This window comes from Astatotilapia calliptera, chromosome 20, assembly GCF_900246225.1.
Source record: "Astatotilapia calliptera chromosome 20, fAstCal1.2, whole genome shotgun sequence".
In the NCBI taxonomy this organism is placed as follows: domain Eukaryota; kingdom Metazoa; phylum Chordata; class Actinopteri; order Cichliformes; family Cichlidae; genus Astatotilapia; species Astatotilapia calliptera.
This window is the reverse complement of record NC_039321.1, coordinates 21,044,541-21,065,259: the sequence shown is the minus strand read 5'-3', so window position 1 is coordinate 21,065,259 and position 20,719 is coordinate 21,044,541. Positions and strand designations below refer to the sequence as shown.

At 42.0% G+C, this 20,719-nt stretch overlaps 2 protein-coding genes across 2 annotated transcripts; one reads left to right on the top strand and one right to left on the bottom strand.

Moving 5' to 3' along the window:
- Positions 1-1,797: 1,797 nt before the first annotated feature.
- ubiad1 (UbiA prenyltransferase domain containing 1) lies at positions 1,798-6,706 on the bottom strand. Its single transcript, XM_026154533.1, has 3 exons — positions 6,480-6,706; positions 4,796-5,420; positions 1,798-2,733 (listed from the first exon to the last, which is right to left on the bottom strand). Exons 2-3 carry the CDS (start codon positions 5,358-5,360, stop codon positions 2,246-2,248), a joined length of 1,053 nt encoding a protein of 350 aa, XP_026010318.1. The 5' UTR covers positions 5,361-5,420; positions 6,480-6,706; the 3' UTR covers positions 1,798-2,245.
- Positions 6,707-11,402: 4,696 nt separating this feature from the next.
- mmp23ba (matrix metallopeptidase 23ba) lies at positions 11,403-20,651 on the top strand. Its single transcript, XM_026154532.1, has 8 exons — positions 11,403-11,762; positions 14,872-15,008; positions 15,714-15,853; positions 16,279-16,446; positions 16,541-16,705; positions 17,555-17,665; positions 20,038-20,164; positions 20,277-20,651. Exons 1-8 carry the CDS (start codon positions 11,619-11,621, stop codon positions 20,449-20,451), a joined length of 1,167 nt encoding a protein of 388 aa, XP_026010317.1. The 5' UTR covers positions 11,403-11,618; the 3' UTR covers positions 20,452-20,651.
- Positions 20,652-20,719: the final 68 nt, after the last annotated feature.

The window sequence follows — 20,719 nt, the reverse complement described above, 5'->3', positions numbered from 1 at the left end:
GCCCCTCATGTCTCTGGGCTATGGGTGGAAACTGCAGAATGCAGTATGGAGCCATGTAATTATTAAAGTAAAGCTCGGGACAGCCTTCCTAATGAAATTCAATTAAAGCACTCGACTCTTAACTGCACTGTAACTAAGGTTAAAGTGTAAAACTATCAGCTATGTTTAAGGACAAAGAAAAAGGAATACTGCAAACACGTCCAGTAAATAAAAAGTATTCAATTAAAAGAATAAAAATAAAGCTCCTTCTGCGATCTTTTATTTAAAATAACTTTCCACAGAGGCTGTGTTTTATCATCGGTCTTCTGCTAATATTCAAATTAGTGATACTCATAGAGTTTGATCATATAAGACATATAATATGTAAACAATTAGTCTAACACCGAGTCGTTACACCAAAACGTCAGAGAGCGCGTGAAATGTTTAATAACGCAAAGCCTGTGACAGCTTTCTGTGCCGGTTGTCCTAACACCTGTTCAATACTGCCCCCTGCTGGCCAGCTATGACCATGGTTTTTGTTGGGGGACAATATGCACTTGTTAATGAAACTTCAACATTATTGTATTATTTAGTGCCTGCTGTTAGAAATGTAATTTAGTGGAGTTATAGTGGCGTGGAGGAACAACTAGATGTGTCTGTGGGGGTTTTCAGTCATCCGGGTCATATTAAGAAGGCGACTTGTCTTCTTTATGGTGTTTTTGTTCTTTAGGAAATGTTTGACCACTGTGCCTTGTCATGTTAGCCAAGGCACAGAGTTGAAAGAAGAGCCACTTTGACATGATAAGACATCTGCTCTTAACCTCCTAGGACCTGGCGTCCATATATGTGGACATCACATTTTGGGTTATTTAGACCAAAATACTCAATCTTGCTCTACAAGAGCCTGATATCCACTTACGAGGACATTATACTGCTACTGTCCTATCGAAATTTTAAATGAATATCCTTATATGTTGCTCTCATTTTTCTTAGAAACAAAAATAAGGTAATTCTTTGTTTTTACATTCATCAGGTCCCAATCAGCCCAAATATCAAAGAGAAATTAAAACTGCATGCCATGAAAGAGTTCAGGTCTTAGGAGGTTAAAGGTTAAAGGTCCCTCCGTTGAGGATGCCAATGCTCAAGTTTTGAAGCAAGACCACAGATGGTTTGAAAGAGGAATAAGAGGTCAGCTATGTCCATCATTGAACAGAGGGAGCGGCTGCCCCCCTTCCCAAGCGCATTGTGTCATGTGATCTCAATAGATCACATGATAGGGTAAGGCAAGTTCTTCCAATGGTTTCACCTGAAACCTGTGGGTGGTGGTAACGACTCACACCTTGGCTCATGTGATGACAGTGGGTCAATGACCACCTCCTAAGCATAAAAAAAACACTAGAATTTAAATACCTTCGTGTCTCCACCTTTTGGTTTTAGAACTGAGGAAGCCCCTTGGAAGAGAGGTGAAACATCATCATCCCCAAAAAAAGAAACCCTAAAGAAGTTCAGTCACTTTTCTAAGTTCCTTAGACATGTAAATGATCTTTCCCCGTGGTATGAATAAGACTGTGCTACTAGTCATGCCAACTTTGTATCGCTCCAAGAACATGAGAGAAGTGTCCATATTATGAAGCATTAGTTGCTCTGTCATTATGTGTGATGCATTTTCTTTTTCATATTTGGAGGTTGTTTTTTTTCCCCCACCCAATGTAAAACTAAGGATTTCTAAGTGTTTAGTGATGTTTACTTATCTCAACCGATCTGGATTAAAGATGAGTAAGCAATCTTACCATTGATTCAAAGTGAAGACATGGCACATCAGTATGAGTAACTTTTATTACTGACAAAATACTATTAGGCTCTCCAAAATAAAAACCACAATGAACAAATTAAGAGTATGTACCATAATGAGAGGACAGCAATGGTTTACTGATGTTTGTAGGATCATGTTATATGTCATGTCTAGAAATATGGCAACAGTAGGTTTACTTTTAGTCTTTATATTATGAAAATGTTGCCCGCCCCTACAAATCAACACCAACACTTCGTACTTTTACCAACACATTACAGCAGGCTTAATACTCGATAAAAGCATCTTGATTATGTTTTCAGCATCCCGAAGGAGGAGCTAAGTCTGTTCAGGTCATAAATTAAACAATAAATTAAAGCCAGCGAGAGCCTTTAGACAGTTTTGTATGAATACAAATACAAATCAGTACGTAAACTAGTCAGTATTAAATCGACAAAATTTGAATTTTATACTAAATCACAGTAATGGCAGGCTGCCAGAAGGAGCCAGAATGATCCCGAATACATAGAAAAGTCCCATCAGGAGGTTGAGCTTGGCTGTTTTCTGGGGGATCTTGGCGTAGCATCGGCTCCTGAACTGCTTCTCCAGGGAGAAGGCCATGGGCAGCGTGAGCAGAGGCAGTGCCATGCTGATGGTGTAACGGGTGGCGAGGATGCAAAAGAGCACGTAAGGGACAAAGAGCAGGAGGTTGTAGAGGATGTAAGACAGCATAGGTCCAATGAGGATGGCCAGGGTGACGATCCCCGCTTGCTTGTCAGAGTCCATGTCTCGTGTGTTGTTGCTGTGGAGGATAGCTTCTGTGTTGAGGGCCAGCGGGACGGCATACACCAACGGGAGCACGGAGAGGTACCCGACCTGCACCGCGTGGGCAAACATGACTGCCAGTGGGCCAAAGGTAATGAGGATGACTACATCTCCCAGGGCCACATACTTGAGGCCAATGCCTGGAGAAGAAGAGAAAACAGGATCGGTCAAAAACAGCAAATTGAGTTCCACCGAGTCTCACAGTCAAAACTTTGGCAGTACATTTAAAAGAGTATTCCAGCAGTCTGGGTACTGCATTGTTAAAAAGTTTGGGTTAGTCTTAGTTTGGTCAGAATCATCATGATTTTTTTAAGCCTTTCATTAGTGCCTCACTGCCATGTAAAGTCTTTCAAGCCAGTTTGAAAAACTGACCAACTATTATCACACACTCACCAGTACCTACCACAGCCAGTAAACTGCTGTTTTTATATCAGTGATGTTCCCCAACACCAACTTTTTTCCCCTTAGCAGTGATCAAATTCCTAAAAACACATCACCGTTCATTCAAATGATGCATTTTACTTTATTATTTGTAATGGTAAAGTCTTTCAGGAATAAATGTAACCCTACACCTCTGCCTACTTCAGCCTGAGTGGATCTATGAATACCCGACCCCTCCACCACCTCACTGCAACTGACTCTACTTAAACACAATGTTAGAAATTTAAGTGATAGATAAAGTGATCCCTTAGCCTGACTATGTTATCAAACAGCCAATCTAGGAACCCACCAGCTAGTGTGCATACTGAAGCGTAATTTATCATCTGGACATATGGTGACTGGCTGAAAAGTGGAAGGGAATAGTGAAGAGAGTGACAGTGGAATACACATGGAACAGCAGAACTGCAAATAAATACAGAAAGAAAAGCACAGACAGTGGCTGCTTCACAGAGAAAACTTCGCTTTTCGCTGTGGCTCACTGACCAACACCACAAGCTGGAGTAACCCTTAGACCAGTTGTACGACATACTTTGTACATCGCCTCCATCTGACAACAGAAGCTCTCTGCAGGCATCCAGGCCATCCCTGAAGTGCCAGCAGTCAGCGAATGTGCCACCTCTCCTGGACCATAAATTCTGCCTGCAGTCCAACAGAGGCAACATGTGCACTGTCCACTAACACAGTGGTAAAAACAGTTACAAAAGTCCACTGCAGCTACTGTCTGCGTTTTTATTGCGGTTTCTTGGGTGCTTTTCCCCATTCCAACTGAACTTTGCTGTCAGTCCCTTCCTACTCCGGCCTACTTGATGCTTACATCCGCCATTTTCAGCAACGTGACGACGGGAGATGCACATCATGTTACATGGAAGGTTATGGTGTAGGCATCACTGTCCGAATGGAAACACGTACACAGATCCAACACATTTGCAGGCCCATAAATTCTGCTTAAGCTCAACAATCTTATAAGCACTCTGGTATAATCATAGTAAATTCAGGCCAATACTTTGTGTTGCATCTACCGCTCATTATTTAGCAAGGCAGAAATATTTTCAAAAGCCAATAAATAGTTACACTGTCATGAGATGATCTGGTTTTCAGACTGCATTAAAGCAAATCCAGTCCTTGTATGAAGTGTTTACCTTCATACGATTACATAAGACTACAAACAGAAACCAGAAAGCTTCTCATACCAAAACTCGTGTCCTTTGCATTTGCAGATATCTGGTAATAGAAGTTATTCAACATCTTGTGCTGGTAGACAAACATTTTTCCTGAAAATCAGCTCTGATAGGTTGACAGAAATGTTTTGTTACATATGAATCCTGATCACCTGAACTTTTTTCCCTAAAACAAAATAATATCACACTTAAAAAAAAAAAAAAAAAAAAAAGTCCTGATGAAAATGCTTTCTGTTGGAAAGCATAAACGTCACCTCATGAAAAAATGTGACACATCTCTGTCATGTTTTTAAAGAAATGCTTTCTTAAAGGGCCAGTTCACCCAAATTCAACAAACAGGTAACTGTGGGGATGGGTTTTTTTGCCAGTTTTCAGTCATCTGTCTCTTAAACATCTGCCACCAGATTGTGAAATATATTTTTTCAGCGTTGAATCGCACCTCAATGATTTTAGGGTAGATGCACAGTACAAATTATGAACCAAAAGTGACCCTCCAACAAATTGCATAGGACAGCTTAAATTTAAGATGTGTGTTGACAAACAGCTAAGCAGTGATTAATACTCAATTTAACGTTTCACTCACCACCGGTGTATAAGAAGGAGCTGGAGAGACCCCCAAAGTAAATTAGGGCTAGGTGCTCCAGCCTCAGCGTAGACAGGAAGAAAAGCAGAGTGGCACACAAGCACCCCAGAGAATATAACAAAGCGCCAAACATAACAACATCCTGTGGTGCCAGGATTTCGTCTACAAGAGTCCTATCATCACTCTTCTTGTGGTCAATCCCTTTGGAGAAGTCATAGTAGGTGTTTACAAGGTTACCCGCCCCGTGAACCACGAGGACTGCCACAGCACACACCATCAGAACGACCAAGTCCACGGAGCCATCCAGTTTGTACGCCAAGGCGCTGCCAAGGGCCACGGGCGTTAGTGAGGCGCTGAAGCTCCATGGCCTCAATGCTAGCACGTAGGCCGCACACTTGTGCCTTACATCCGAGGCAACGCGAGCCATCCTTGACATTTTGTTAGCAGGTGCAGGATGATTTTGCACAGAGTTACTCATACCAGTCGCCCATTGCTGGCCATTATGACCATTCGACCCTGCAAGTAAAAACGTTTCCGCCCTGCTTTGTTTCTGCTCTTTGGCCATTGTCCTTCAAGGCGGTCTGCAACACGAGCAATGTTCCTAAATGTTCCGAGTCTGGGATTTCTGCAAGAAACAAAAAACACAAAATATAAATTTACAAAATAGACACCTGACAGTGTTTACAAGACCACAGCCATCATATGAGCATGTCATTTCCAATACGCTAAACAAAGCCAGGTAGTAAACTTTAGTACTTTGAGGAAATACGTGCCTTTACCTTACACACAAAAGATCCCCAGTTTTAAGAAAGAAATGAATGCCAGCTTCAAGAGGTCACAACTTAGTACTCTTAGCTGTTTGAGTCTGACACATGTATTGGGTACATGGAGATTAAAAGCAGAAGCAAATATAACATATTGAAAAATAATCACCCAAAAGAGATCACATTATACAACAGTAACTCAACACTGAGAAAGCCCAATTATTAAAAAAAAATGTCTATAAGAGAGATTTAAAAAGACAGGGATGGCTAACAGAGTCTTGACTTGAAACCACAAGTTTATGGTATCATATGATTTCAATTATACTTTGACGGAAGTCCAGAGAGGGCCTTAAAAGTCATCATAAAAACAATCCAAAAGTTAAGCTAAACTAAAACAGGAGTGACATGCTATCCTGTTTTGGTTTTGGCGAAGAACTAAAAACTTTTACGCATTTTTTTCTAAAAGTTTCACACAGACTTTGTTACTGACGTCCACAACCACGTCACATCCTCCATCTTCTGGCAAATGTTCACACAGTTTAAGGCTGTTTGTAGACATGTACACACCATGTTGAGTTTGTTTGTTAAACTGCCATGAATTAATAAATACGAATTGCGTGAGAAATAGTCTCACTGAGTTCCGCGAAAGTAACGCCAGGGAATTTATTTTTAAGTGGGTACTTTAAAAGCCAAACTCCGGCTTACTGCCAATGCAAACTTCATTTGAAATTTGGGTGAAACTACCCTCGGGAGAAAAACGGCTCAGGTGCTACCCAGACAAGGACACGGCACTCAAAAGGGGGTAAACAACATGAGGCTAACGACTGAGATTATGGGATTAAAGCTAAGTGCTAGCCATCCGAGCTAATGGCTGTATGTACAGGGACGGAGGGGAGGAAATGTCTGACAGCAGTTCTTACCTGCTATGTTTTCAATATCCCACACACACCTGCACTCTCTCCACTTAAAACCATATTTCTCTTCAAGGTGAGCTCTGTGTTGCAGGAGGCAGTTAGAAAGCTTACGTGTCAGCTTCGACAGTACCCGACTGGCTGGCCACTGTAAAGCCTGCGAGACCAGACGGGTGCCATTTCCTCCGCCACGAGTGTAACCGCGTACAAAGGTCGAAGAAAACAAGCGTCGTAAAAAGGGTTCCGCCCTCCTTTTTTTATTCTTAGATATAAACCCGGATATGAGGCAGAAAATAAGTGGACGGATGGATGGATACAGCACTGGAAAAGTCTTTTTATATGTTGTTAGGAAAATGGGAAATAGTTTATTGGAACATAAGCAAAGACACAGAATATAGGGCACAAAAATGTAAAAAACAAAAACAAAATGTGTTTGTAAAATTCTATCCAGCTTGAACGACAATATTTGATGTGAACGCCTTTGTTCTTCAACGCAGCCTGAACTGTCTTCCATTTATTTCTTTAAGTCATCTTCATGAATAGTTCAGGCTTCTTGAACATTCACAGCTCTTCTTTGGACGTTGGCTGTCATTTGACGATCCGACAGTACAGCAGTAGTGTTGAGGTCCGGGCTCCGTGGAGGCCTATCCATGACTGATGGTGTTCCCAAACACATTGTCAATGCTTTTACTCCACTGACAGTGTGTTTGTGATCACTGCTATGCTTAAAAAATATATAGCTAACCCGAATACAGATAGCAGATCAATGGTGGTGGAGGATCAAAATCTGACAGGACTTTTTAAAAAATTCCATCTGTTTTAAGAAGGTCTCCAGCACCACTGGCTGAAATGCAGCCCCACTGCAACAGATCCTCCACCGTGTTTTACGGGTGGCTGCAGACACTCACTGTACCTCTCTCCAGACCTCCAACTTGTCCAGTTTCCTCAAATATTTAAGGAGACACTGGACATCAAACCAAGCTATGAAACTTCTTTAGCTAATAGCCCTTTGGGAGTCACCATGTTAGGGTGAAAACACTATTTTATGTTTGTCAGACTCTGTTATTTCATTGTTTGTAGATTCAACTAAAGAAAGAAAAAAAGATTTTTGTGTTTTGTTTTGGGGGGTTTTTTGTGAGAAGCAGATGGTAATAAAATGCCTAAAGATACATTTTAAAAATGGTTCTTTGCTAAACTGTGTTATGTGTGAACACAGCACTGGTTCACCCCTTGAGCTAGATGCATTTTTGTGTGCTTGAATGATGTATAGGTCAGTGTTAAGTGGCTTAACAACATTTCTCTGACAATGGTCAGGTACAAGGACTGGACTGAAAATATGTGAAAAAGCAGCCAATATAAAAAACAACAACAACAAAAATAACCAACAACTCATGAAGTCCTTCAGAAAGCCTGGAGAACTATTGTTCAAGACCATTTAAAAAATCCCAAGAAGGCCTGACTCATTGGAAGCAAAATGTAAAGAAATGAGCGTGGCTCAAGACTTTTGCACAGTATTGTATATATATTTATTATGTCATCATCAAACACACACAATGATGTAATCAGGCAAAATGTCAACCCTCCAATGACATATACAATTTAAAGGAAAAAGTGGTTATAGCCATAGTTATCATATGCATACTGAGGTCACAAGAAGCTGTTTGTGCTCATAGCCATGAAAACAATCCAAAACAGATGACTGGAAGAAACAAACAAACTGACAAACACAGGGAAAGAAATCTAACTATCACATGTGGCTTGGCCATATAACAAAGAGTGATTTACTCACCTCAGTTAATCACAGTTAAGCTACTTAAAAAAGAAAATCAGTGTGTAAGTAGAGTGGTTTGTGGTTGGATGAGTGACGCATGAGTTCAAGCGGTCTAGCTTCCAGCCATTTAAGGGAAAAAAGATTAGCCAGGTCTGGCCAGAGATGACAGTCAGCTGGCTGAGGACCTTTCCCAGCTTCACCCAAGGGTGTACTAGAACAACAAACTCAGGGGAAGGTCATCAGACCAGGGGAAAAAGAAAATCTCCCCCTTCGAGCAGTTGGGCTGCACACGATATACTCGGTAAGAAAATGTAAAAAAAAAAAGAGAGAGAGAAAAAGTTGTAACATTTTACACAAATGTATACTACAAAAATGGATTGGTCGCTCCAGCTACTGGGTTATCTAAGACAAATAATGTGGGAGTGCATTCAGCTACATCACTTTAGAAAAGGATCCAGTGGAATCATTTCTATGAAATAACTTCTGGGTTTGGTCACTGTACCAAATCAAACAGATAAAGCATTTTAATGCTGCAGTAATGCTTCTAGTTTGTTGAAAGTTAAGTTCAGGAAAAAAAAATGTTGATTACCTTCTACTTTTGTTGATCTGTCTTCTTTAGAGCATCTTGGCTTGTCACGGGAAGGAAAAACACGGGCAGAATCATTATTAAATATCATTTATGTGTCCTCGGGGCCAAGCATGCGAGTCAGCATGCATAATACCAGAACCCTGAAACTGGCATGACATTATGAAGTATTTATTAATTCGAGAAATTCCACCAATTTTCCTGTCAGTCAGACTGTGTGTCGGGGGAAAAAGCAACTATTTACCAACCGGAGTCAGAGACACTCAAACAAGATTTGACCTAAAAGCCACAAAAATGATCACATGATAGAAATACCTCTACGCTATTTAAATACAGAGTCATAACAGGGTCACACAGAGGGTGCAAATGTAAACTGCCATTTAAGTGTCACTACGTCTTGTAGGGGAACAACTTCATGGAACATTTTTGTGATTAGACTCAACCTTATTTTTGACTCACTGCTTATGGTTTGACTTTCATCCCAGAAGCAGCAGGTTTCTCTCAAGTTTAAATTTCTGACACATCCTTTCCTGCATTTTGGTGGATTTTTTTCTGCACCATTTTCCACCTTTTATGCATCATGGTTGGAAGTGTCTTTATGTATGAAAAGGGAAAGTTTAATATCATCAGTACTAAATCAACACCTGTACAGATTTACTCTTCTGTGTTATTTTGTGTCAGCTCAGATTGACAGTGTAATGAACTGACTGTTTACCAAGCTATTAGTGGCATCTTTAATCTCTTTAAATGGGAACCTCTGAAGTAAATAAAAAACGAATTTATTTTCATTAATCAACGTCTGAACAACAACAGTTAATTTAAAATGTCGCGTGTCTGTGTTTTGTGATGATTTCTGGGAATCGACTATGCATTTTGAGTCTGGCTGAAAAAGGAAGAACAGACAACAAGTTCAGTTGATAAACTAGGAAGACTTCCAAACTTGGGGTGGGAAAAAAGTGGGTTTTGGACTTTTTGAATATAAAACAAATCTCAGTGATGAACATCCTGGTTTCTTTGCATGACAAGGACAAGCACGAAATGTGCCCGGACATTTTGTTGTTGGTTTCACCCAAGGGTGTACTAGAAAAAACTAAATCTGCAGTTTTTCTGCTTTGGTGTTAACAAAGGGGAATCAGCAGAAGTTGCTGATGAGCAGAGAGAGAAACGAAGCAGCAGTGAGGTCGACCGGAGAGTGACAGAGTAACAGAGTAAGAGTAAGGTTCCAACAAACAGATCCCTCCTTAAAACTGGACACAAATAAACCCCCAATGCAGAGAGGCCTGATACGAATTCAGTCTAGCAAGCACATTTTTTTCCTTTCTAAAAAACACAAACGTGATAAGTGAAGGACTTGCAGATCGCCTCTGGAAACTGTACCTTCGAGAGATTTTAAGCAGTAGTTTTGTTTGCACTTGTCCTCACCGGTTTGGTTTCTTTGCATGACGAAGACAAGCACAACGTGTGCATGGACATTTGCCTGCATGTTGCCTGCTCCAGCACTCCATCTTGGAAAAAAAGGTCACACTTTTGGAGAAAGTGTCAGGAAAAACTGCTGTTGCATGGTAGGGCTCTCTCTTCTCTGAGTCCAGGGACACAGTTTTATCTGAGGCCAAAGGTCTAGAGTATTCAGTTGATGTCCCTGCAGCTAGCTGGACTGATTTCATGTTAATGGATTAGACAAGCACAAACCAGAACCATAAAGGGTTGCCTGTGTCACTGTGCCCAGCTTTAGACAGTATCTGGAGGTGGATAGTACAGAGGAGGGTGGCTTAGTTAACCCACTTCCTGTGGCTCCCTCACAAAAGCTCAACTCTTCTCTCCAAACGCTGCAGATTCTCCACATCCCAGCTGGACAAAGTTTATCAGACTCAGATGGGCACTGCCCTGCCATACTGAACTTGAAAAATAGAAACTAAATATTGATCCTATCGCACTAGTATCGATCCACTATAGCAGGTTGGTATCATCAATATTTTTGTGACCACCTCAGTTCAGTTCAGTTCATTTTTATTTCAAACATTTCAAACATGTGCCTTCACAATCATTACAAAATATCATTACATCATTTGTTTGAAAAGGAGTTGTCCATACCCCCTCAAGTTTCACCATGTACACGATATTAGTGTCACCTCTGGAGCTGGAAAACTACAAGTAAAATCTATTATCTGTGGTACATTCATTGTTCATATCATACTCTTCTTCCTGGACATGCAAGCTGTAAAACTAAAATAAAATGTTTAAAATAAACACTTAAAACTGTCTCTTATAGAGTAATTTAAACAAAACAGCCGACTAAATAAAGCCCCGATTTTATTCTGACCTAAAAATATCTGCCACGCTGTAAGGAGGAGAAGAATAAACTCAGCAGCGTTACATAAACGTGCAAAAACTAATCTTGCCCAAAAAATAAAAAATCAGCCTTTGACTCCGCTTTGGCTGCATCTCCGGCGGTTGCAACAAGTGGTTTGACGGACGCTTGGTTTTCATTAGGTCGTCTCGACACTGACCCCCTGCCCCGTCTACAGTAACGTGAAACCAGCCCGCTGGCAGGCGCTCTGTGCGGAAGAGAGGCGAGCAGAGCTGATGCAGTCTGCACTGCTTTCACAACCCGGTCGGTCCGCGGGGCTGGACTGCGCTGCCTGCTGCGCACAGCGACCACAAGCTCCCCAAGTAGTGACCCACCAGCAGCGATGCGTGCTATGGCCACGCAGTAGCATTCACTGGAATAGATGGTGAAGCAGTCTTTTGCAGAAGGGATTCTTCTTGTTTTTGTCTCCCCTGGAGGTGCGCTATGGCAGCCATGGTGAGCTGTCAGAGTGGCAGAAGTTTACGAAACGGCGACTGGGGCTTCGCACCTCTGCTGGCTGCTGTGCTGCTCAGCTTTCTGCTTGCAGGGATGCAGCAGACCACAGCGTTTCCCACCTGGAGATTAGAGGTATGCTGTGACCACTTTTTCCTTGCAGCTGCAGAGTCCGGCACATAGTTGTGCTTATGAAGTTATTAAGATGCTGGTTACCTTTTGAAGTCACATAACGCCAAACTCCATTCAGAATTCTGCCCCATTTGCAAAACTGTTTATGTAACAGGAGACTACATACGGGGGTAGAAAAGTAAGGCTTATTGAAAGTTCATGGTGAAAGTGGCAGTAATGGTGAACCCAGCAATGAAACGCTGTTTTATATTGAGAGTAAGAGGTAAGGTAAAAGCAACGCACCATATATTTACCACAAATCCACAAAGGTTATTATCGGCTTTATTATTAGTTGTGCTGGCGGTGCCCACTTGACAATCAGCAAAACAGAGCAGCGGGTATCAGGAAAATACCAGATCATTTAGGAACGATGCACATCATTTTCTTTCACTGTTACATTATGCAAGAATCCGTGCAATTTCAAGCCATTCGTCTGGATCTTCAAAGATATTTTTAGCTGGAAATCCTCACATGAAATCAGTGAGTGATGGTAATAGGCATCAGATTCAATTATGTGAAGTTAGATGAATGCTGCTATTAGGTTATGTCTATGGAATGGGTCTCTGTGCAGTAATATCTTCAGCGAATTGGATAAATGTGTTTCTCCACACATTTCACTCAGTGCCACCCACCCGCTGTGACATAGAGCCTGAGGGATCGCTTTATGTCACTGCCTTTGCCACACGCTCTCATTATGTGTCAGTCAAGAAGCCCGCTGGTGGGGATTACACAACTTCATGAAGTTATTAAGTAACAGAACAACCAAAGAGCATTTCTCATTGATTTATACTGAAATGAATCGGCAATTATCCACTGTAACATACTTATTATTTCTATATTACTAAACGAGATTAACAATATTTGTTTTGACAATGTTCAGCCTCACTCTGTTTCATTTTAACATGAATATGTGCGTGTTGACAAAAAGTGCGACAGACAGTCTGTGTTTTGATTTGTGTACAGAAAATCGCTTTTGTTGACTAGAACCCTCAAAGTCTCTGAGGTTCAGATGAAAATCATAATCCCTTGTTTAGAAATTTCTGGAAACGAGGTTAAACTCTTCCAGACTCCCCAAACGATCCATGTGGGATTTGTCCTCAGATGTTTCGCCCTCTGTCAGCTCTCACCGCCGGCTCTGAGGTTTAGTCTAGAGGACTAGTGGGTTTGCGGTTCATCTTTATTTGTGGCAAACATGCCAGATGAGCTTTGTGGTGAATATAACAAGACGTGACACATTAAGAAACGCGCTGGCTTTAACACCTCATAAGTCACTGAACGCATGACTCCAGCATGTCAGCTGAGGTCGGGAAAAGCAACTTTTGTATAAAACAGTGACCTATGCCTTTAATCTGGTAGTGAAATGTTATATTTAACACCAAACCACGAGAGATCGTGAAGTTTAATAACGGTGTGGGACAGTCTGGCCACCCAAAGTACTATTTTGGAAAGGAAATGAAGGAAGTACTGCATCTGTTTGTCTTGACTGGGTGAAGCAGGAACAGGAACTGGAGGACTGGGCGTAGATTCCAAAATGAAGGGAGAGACTTTGATATTTTCTCTCCATCTTCAGTGTTTTTCCTCAGCAAGAAACTTATATTTATAAAAGAAAATTATATTTGTACTGGGTTTTAGTGTCAGAGATATTATATAAAAAAAGAGGCATGGTACTCAAAGAATCCTGGAGTTGTGGTTTTACAGTAGAATCCAGCTTTATATCCAAGTGACTTCTGAAGTAGGACCATACCCCTGTAAAAGTAAGGTTTTTCTCTGATTGGCTGCCCCTCACAAACAGATGATGCAAACAGCCAATGGTTTGGGGCTTCGGTGGTTACAATCAGAGCAGAGTGCCTGATATGACCATATTAAAGATATCCACGCTTAATGACATCATAGAGAGGCAAGAGAAGGAAAAATTGTCTGAAACTGAATGGCTCACGGGGACAACTTGTGCATAATCTGACCTTTTTATTTGAACCTTTAGCCATTTTTAATCAGCGCATCCACGATTTAACAGAGGTTGTGTCATTTCTTGCCTGAAAAAATCTAAATGTATCAGTATTTATGCATGTTCTGAATGCTCGTGAAAAAGAATCCCAATACTCTTAAGAATTTGTGGTGTCTTGCTCTCTGTTTTTCACTCAGACGATGATTGCAGTCACATGGAGACACTGGTTAGTTTCACACCCAAAGAGACTTGGCGAGCATGACCCATAGCCTCGTGTTGGCTGCATGTTAGACCCTGAAAGGACATTTCTAATCTTGTTGTCAGACCACAGAAGAAACACTTAGTCTGAAGCATACTGAAAACTTTCACTTTGCTCCGCTCTCTACTATAAAATCTTGTTCATCCCCTTGCATTTCACCTGACACACGGTATTCCTGCTCATCAGTCAGGCTCTTGTAAAGAGCCAGGTATAACAGACCAAGTGGTACTTTTCAACAAAGTCAGGTTTAAGCCTATATTCACCCAGCGCCTTCAAAAGCGTGTGCTGTGCACGTGTCTCCCAATGACTGCCAGTTGTGTACCCTCAGCAGTTTCTCTTTTTAAATGTCTGCCTCCTTAAAACCCCATTAAAGCCATCAGGCAGTGCGAGAAACATTCCTGTTGTCAAGCACAGGAATGGGCTCCTCAACTGAGAAATCGCAGCCTCTCTTCTAGTGCCGAAAAGCGGATTTATTGCTCAAACCCATTTCCATAGAAAGTTATAGATTTATTGCGAGGTGTGATCACTATTATGGAATATCTCTGCAACTCAACATCAGCCGCAGAATATTTATGAAAGCATTAAAACTCAAAGCACCCATAGGCAGCATTTCAGTGTTATAACAGAGTCCAGACTCCAGCTGTCATCCCCCCGAAGAGATATCAGACTCAACATACTGGTGAAAAGTATCAAACTTAATGCAACTTTTTTCTTACTTCTTTCCTGAGATGGATAGTTGAAAATATAATATTCACTAATGTGACCAGTTGAATCTCATTGAATTCTTAGGAAAGCCAAATGAGTCTTTAGGATTCAGTTACTCCTGTCACAGTGTGAGGTCATTCATTCAAAGTTTCTCTTTGTCCAAGGAAGAAGCTCACACCACTGTGCTGCTCATCGGGATCCGCAAAGAGGCCCGGTCACAAGTACTTCACCTCTCCAGGAACAAGCGCTACACCCTCACCCCGGAGAAGCTCAAATGGGACAAGTTCAAGCTCACATACAAGTATTTATTTACAGCCTGCGATGCACAAAAGCAATACAAATTAGGCAAAGGGAGAGCGAATGTTTGTGCTAAAAGAAACCGAGATGAGAGACCGAGGCTCCAGATTTCAGACAATCGTGCACTATAACTACTGTTGATGTGGGTCAGCTGCTACATTTTCTAATCTTAAGTCACTGTTTGCACTGAACCTTGTCCACCAAAAGTTTGTCGAAGCACCAAAAAGTGGTCTGAATTATCATCTGACTGTGAACACTGTAAAATAGTGAGCACATAGGGGATTCTGAAAGTCACGCCACAGTTGCTTGGCTTCCAAAGAGTTGGATTGAGCTGTGTTAACTGTCAGGAGAAGATCCAGTAACTTTATTCATCCTGGAGCTGTAAAATGATCCGCTAACGGGAAGATTAGATTGAGCTAGAGGAGCTCCAAAAACCGTTGGTTGGTGGTAGACAAACTTTTTTTTTTTAAACAGCTTAATTTAAGTAATTTTCGCACTAGTAAAATGGATGGTATCAAGAATTTATTAAGTTACTGTCTAACTGTGATATTAGAAACTATCTGGTCTCACTAAAACAGAGCGGTGCTGAGGAATGTGGGAATTCTTTTGTGTCTGAACAGTAGCTATTGTGTTTTGGCAGATTCCTCAGCTGTAGAGGAATGTGTTGAGGGACAACTATTAACCACACCGTGCTGTTGTTTCCGAGCAGGTTGCTCTCCTTCCCTACAAACTTGATGAACGCCAGCGATACACGTCGGGGAATCGCCAAGGCTTTTGGCATGTGGAGCGACGTCTCGCCGTTCACCTTCAGAGAGGTGCCGGCCGACCAAGAGGCGGACATCAAGATCGGTGGGTGCATCTCTCCCTCAAAAGATGTTGCTTGGTTAGTTCTGAGTGCCAGACTTTTCTGTTTCTCCCTGCTGTTGTCGCCGCAATTTCTTTGCCTCATTAAATCGCAGCACTGCAATGACATTACCAAGCTTATATTCAACACATATTCATAATTCTTAATGAAAAAAAATGTCTAACAACTTCCAGACATATCAGCTCATGGCAAAAGTCCCCAAATTCTGCTTTATCTGCCCCCTTTGGGTGCAAACTCGAGAGTCCTGCATAAATTCTCAGAGTGAGTGAGAGGAATGGTCGTCATCCTCTGAGTTTGTCATTTGTGATCCATCATCTCCCCACTCCAGTCTCCACGGAGCAGGAATAATGGAGGGAGGGCTTCCCTCCTTGGCTCTGAGCTATTTCTCTCCGTTTCTCTGTTTTGGCAGGCTTCTATCCAGTCAACCACACAGACTGTTGGCAGTCCCACTTGCACCATTGTTTCGATGGCATCACAGGAGAACTGGCTCACGCGTTCTTCCCGCCAACAGGAGAGATCCACTTTGACGACCACGAATATTGGATTCTGGGAAACATGCGCTTCAGCTGGAAGAAAGGCACGCATCTTTATTGTGTTTGCTGAAACTTTTAATATTTCATGCGTGAAGTAATGAATGCAGCAGACACCGAGCTGAGCTGTCTCTGTTGCAGGGGTTTGGCTGACGGATCTCGTCCACGTGGCGGCTCACGAAATCGGTCACGTCCTGGGACTCATGCACTCCATGGATCCCAAAGCTTTGATGCACCTGAATGCAACTCTGACAGGGCGCAAGCTCATCACACAGGATGAGGTGTGGGGTTTGCACCGGCTCTACGGTTTGTTCACAGTCCTTATGTTTTCTCTCACACAAACATTAAAGGTCTTCTTTTTGTACTTTCATAACACATCTGAGGATTTGGGGGGACGTATGTGGTCTAGATGACACATTGAAAGGCATCCCAAAGCCTCTTGATTGAATGAATGAGGCCCATAAAGAGCTGGGATCAAGACACATGATGAGGCTGATGACACATATGGCAGCATCAGGATTGAAAATGAGCATTGAGTGTCGACTGGTATTTCACAAGGGCAGAAAACTGACGGTGCATCTGGGAAGCCTCTCAACAGCCTGACAGAAGAACCTGCAGGAGAATTCATTCCCTCGGGCAGTTTGACAGGTTCAAGAATTCCTTAACGTTGTTGTTAAACATGGCTGAGGGAAAACAAGATTGATGCTGCCGCTGTCAGATGAGATGACGAATTGGGTCTAGACTCCAACTGGCCTTCAAACTGCATATGTCCTGTAAAGGACGCTGTCCAACATCCCACCGGGATGATTTAAGGCATTGCCCGGATCGGACGCTTTCTCAGAATGTAGTCTGATGCTGGTATTAGAAGCATCTAGATATTCCTGTAAAGGAGTATTGCTGCGCGCTTGTGATCAAAACCAATCATAATGTAGAGCACAATGTTTGCATTTGATGACTGAAAGCGAAACATTAATGAATACTGTAAAAAATACTCACGAGTGGTCTTTAGCGTGTGTCATAGTGAGTCATTTTCACTGGCACAAAAAGCAGATTGTGTGTTCGTGTTTGGAGGGTTGGAGGTGTTCCAATTCTTTTGCCTGACTAAGAGCTGCCATCTGACCCTCCTCCTCACTTCATCTCTCCCCCCTCCTCCAGGATGTTTGGATCGTCTATTTATCTGTCCGGCCTGGGCTCGGAAAGGCTACTGCGAGAGCAAGCGCAGACTGATGCAGAAGCACTGCCCCTCCAGCTGTGATTTCTGTTACGGTAAGAAGCAGCAGTGGCAACGGCAGCAGGAGTCCAGGGGGAAGGAAAAAAAAAAGAAGACAGAGAAAGTTTTCTCTCAATTGAGCAGCATAAGGAGCTGCTGTGAACCGTTTGCCAATGGAGCAACGGGAGCCAACAGGTCCAGCCATGCAGAGCTGCGCTGGAGGTTTTCAAGGGTCTGATTTGTAGGGAGATTACACTTGGCGCTGGGAGAGTCTGTGTTTTATTTCTGGAGAGTGGCAGCGTTTCAGAACGCTCACACAGCAGGGCCGCTACCTGTCGATTGCTCTCTCAGTGAGGGCTGCTTTACACAAGTGTCACTCATCAGACAACTGCCTCTGTAGGTTTATTGTGGGATGCTGTGGTGCAGAGATCTCCTTTTTTTTGCACAACAAGAAGTGGCTCAGTTTTAACTATCACAGCCCCACAGACTGTGGCTTTCTGAGATTTTTTTGTCAGCAACAGGGGGACAGTGTGGAGAGAGGCAAGAGGATACGATTCCTGGCTCACAGTAATCTGTTCCTCATTGCTGATTGGGAGACGTTGTACGGCTGTGGAAAATTCCTGAGTGACTCCAAACCGCTGGAATTTCAGACTGTGGCTTGAGGGTTAGAGACACACAAGGTCAATTTGGATTTTTGCAGCATTAACGAGAGCGACTGTTTTTTAGGCAGACTCTGAGTTGATCACGAGGCGGCCTGTTGCGCTTGTCACCAGATGGGAGAGATTACACTGATAACACAGGCACACCGCCAGCAGGTTAGCAGCATGGATGCCTGACGTGATAACGCTGCTATCAATGATTTTGACAGTAATCAGCATTTTGGCGAGGCGTTTGTGAAAGCATGGGCGTTTCTGGGATTTAAAAACAAACAAAACATGGGGAACGCACGGGGGCTCAAATCAAGAAATTTATATATTTGGTGAAAAATAAATAAACAGAGTGAAGAAACCTGGCGTAGAAAACACTGATAAAAATCTCTCATGTGCAGCCCGACGCCCAGATAGACTATTATATCAAAAGTCTGTGTAGTGCCCACACAGAATATCTTTCAAGTACTAAAGGAAAATGACTCATCAGGCAGGAACATGCATTCATTCATCTGTGTTTCTCTTTAATGTTGCTGCTAGAGAGGATATTATTTACTTATGTACTCTCGGGTAGTTTTACCTACAGTAATTCTACATTAATACAGCGTTTCAGCAGATTAAAACAATAACTAATAAGTAACTAAACCTTAAAAAATATGGAGTACAAATGACACTATGTGCATCCAAAATATAGTGGAAAGCAGAAAGCAGGATAACTTAATTTCTTAATTTTTTGCTCCAATAAACAAGACTTTCTTGTACTTTTTTAAAAAAGTTTTCTTGATGAATGGTTCGCCAGGCTTTCTGAAGATTTTTCACAGCTTCTCTTTGGACATTGGCTGCTTTTTCACTCGTTTGTTTGTTTGTTAAGTCTCATAAGACTGACCTATCAATCATTCAATCATAAAAAAGATGCTTAACTCAAGGGATGAATCAGTGTTGTGTCTACACATAACAGACAATCTTAGAATTACTGCCAGTATGTAAAAAAAAAAAGCATCATCTTTTCCATTTCTTTAGTCAAATCTATGAAAAATACCAAAGATAACACAATTTGACAGGCATGGAATCGTATTTTTGCACCAACAAGATGATTCCCAAAGAGCTATTAGACAAAAACTTGGCATATCTCGGACCTCGACATTATTGAAGCAGTGTGGGATTATCTTGACAAAAGGCAGCCAAAATCCAAAGAAGAGCTTTGAATGCCCTTTAAGAACCCTGGACAACTATTCCTGATGACTACTTAAAGAAATGACAAGAGAGTTCAGGCTGTGTGGAAGAATAAAGGTGGTCATAACAATAATGACTTTCAAGCTCACTAGAATTGCACACAAACTCTGTTTTTGCCGTATATACAGTATTTCCATGTATGATTGCATAATTTCAATAAACTGTTGCACCTAGTTCACATTTTCCTTTCAGGCACTGCTGTGTGAGGAAAGGCTGTGACAGCTGGAGACAGTGAAAGAAACTGAGGTTTATGGTTATCACAAATCTTTTAGTTCCTTTTTGATCACGGGTGGGAAACATTTATTTCATACAGCCACACTGACTAAGTTAGATAAAGTCAGCCAAGAGCCACACACCGGCTATATGAATGGAAACACAGCTACAAACGTTGTATTATCGTTTAAATTAGCCCACATCTTGCAAGTTGTCACACTGCACATGTGTATCTTAAGATAATCATTTTATGGTTAAGAACACCAAGTTATGACCTTTGCATTTCCTGTTGTGGTGCACCAGCTCACCAGTGTTTTCTTTTCTATCCTCTTCAGAATTCCCTTTCCCCACCGTAGCTCCCACCCCGGCTCCCCCAAGGACCAAACACAAGCTGGTGGTCGAGGGCAAGAAACTGACATTTCGTTGCGGGAAGAAAATAGCATCAAAGAAAGGCAAAGTACAGTGAGTGTCTCTCTCTCTCTCCCTCCAATATGTTATCAGTTTACCTGGTTACAGTGATGCTACAGTATTGCAGTTGCTGAGCGCCGTCTCTAACGTGCGAATCCTGTTTCAGCTGGTACAAGGACGGGGAGCTGCTGGAGTTCTCTCACCCAAACTACATCTCACTGAAAGACGACCACATTACTATAGTGGCCAACGCCATCAACGAAGGCACGTACACCTGCATCGTTAAGAAGAAGAACAAAATTCTCACTAACTACTCGTGGAGGGTACGCGTGCGCTTCTGAAGCAGAACAGCCCAGCTCCTCTGCACACTGAACAGGACATATTCACAGATGGTCACCAGGAGACCTCACTCACTAGGGCACATACTAGTATTTTTTGTTTTGTTTTTTAAACGTTCTTCCTGTATCCACGTAAAATTGTTGACCGTCTTTGTGTAAATGCGTTTACATCTGTGCAAAGAATAAATGCTCTGTGACAGATATTTTTTACATTTTTTTGTGGAAAACACTACCTGACTGTAAAAAGCTGTTTGTGGCAGATGCTGTGGTT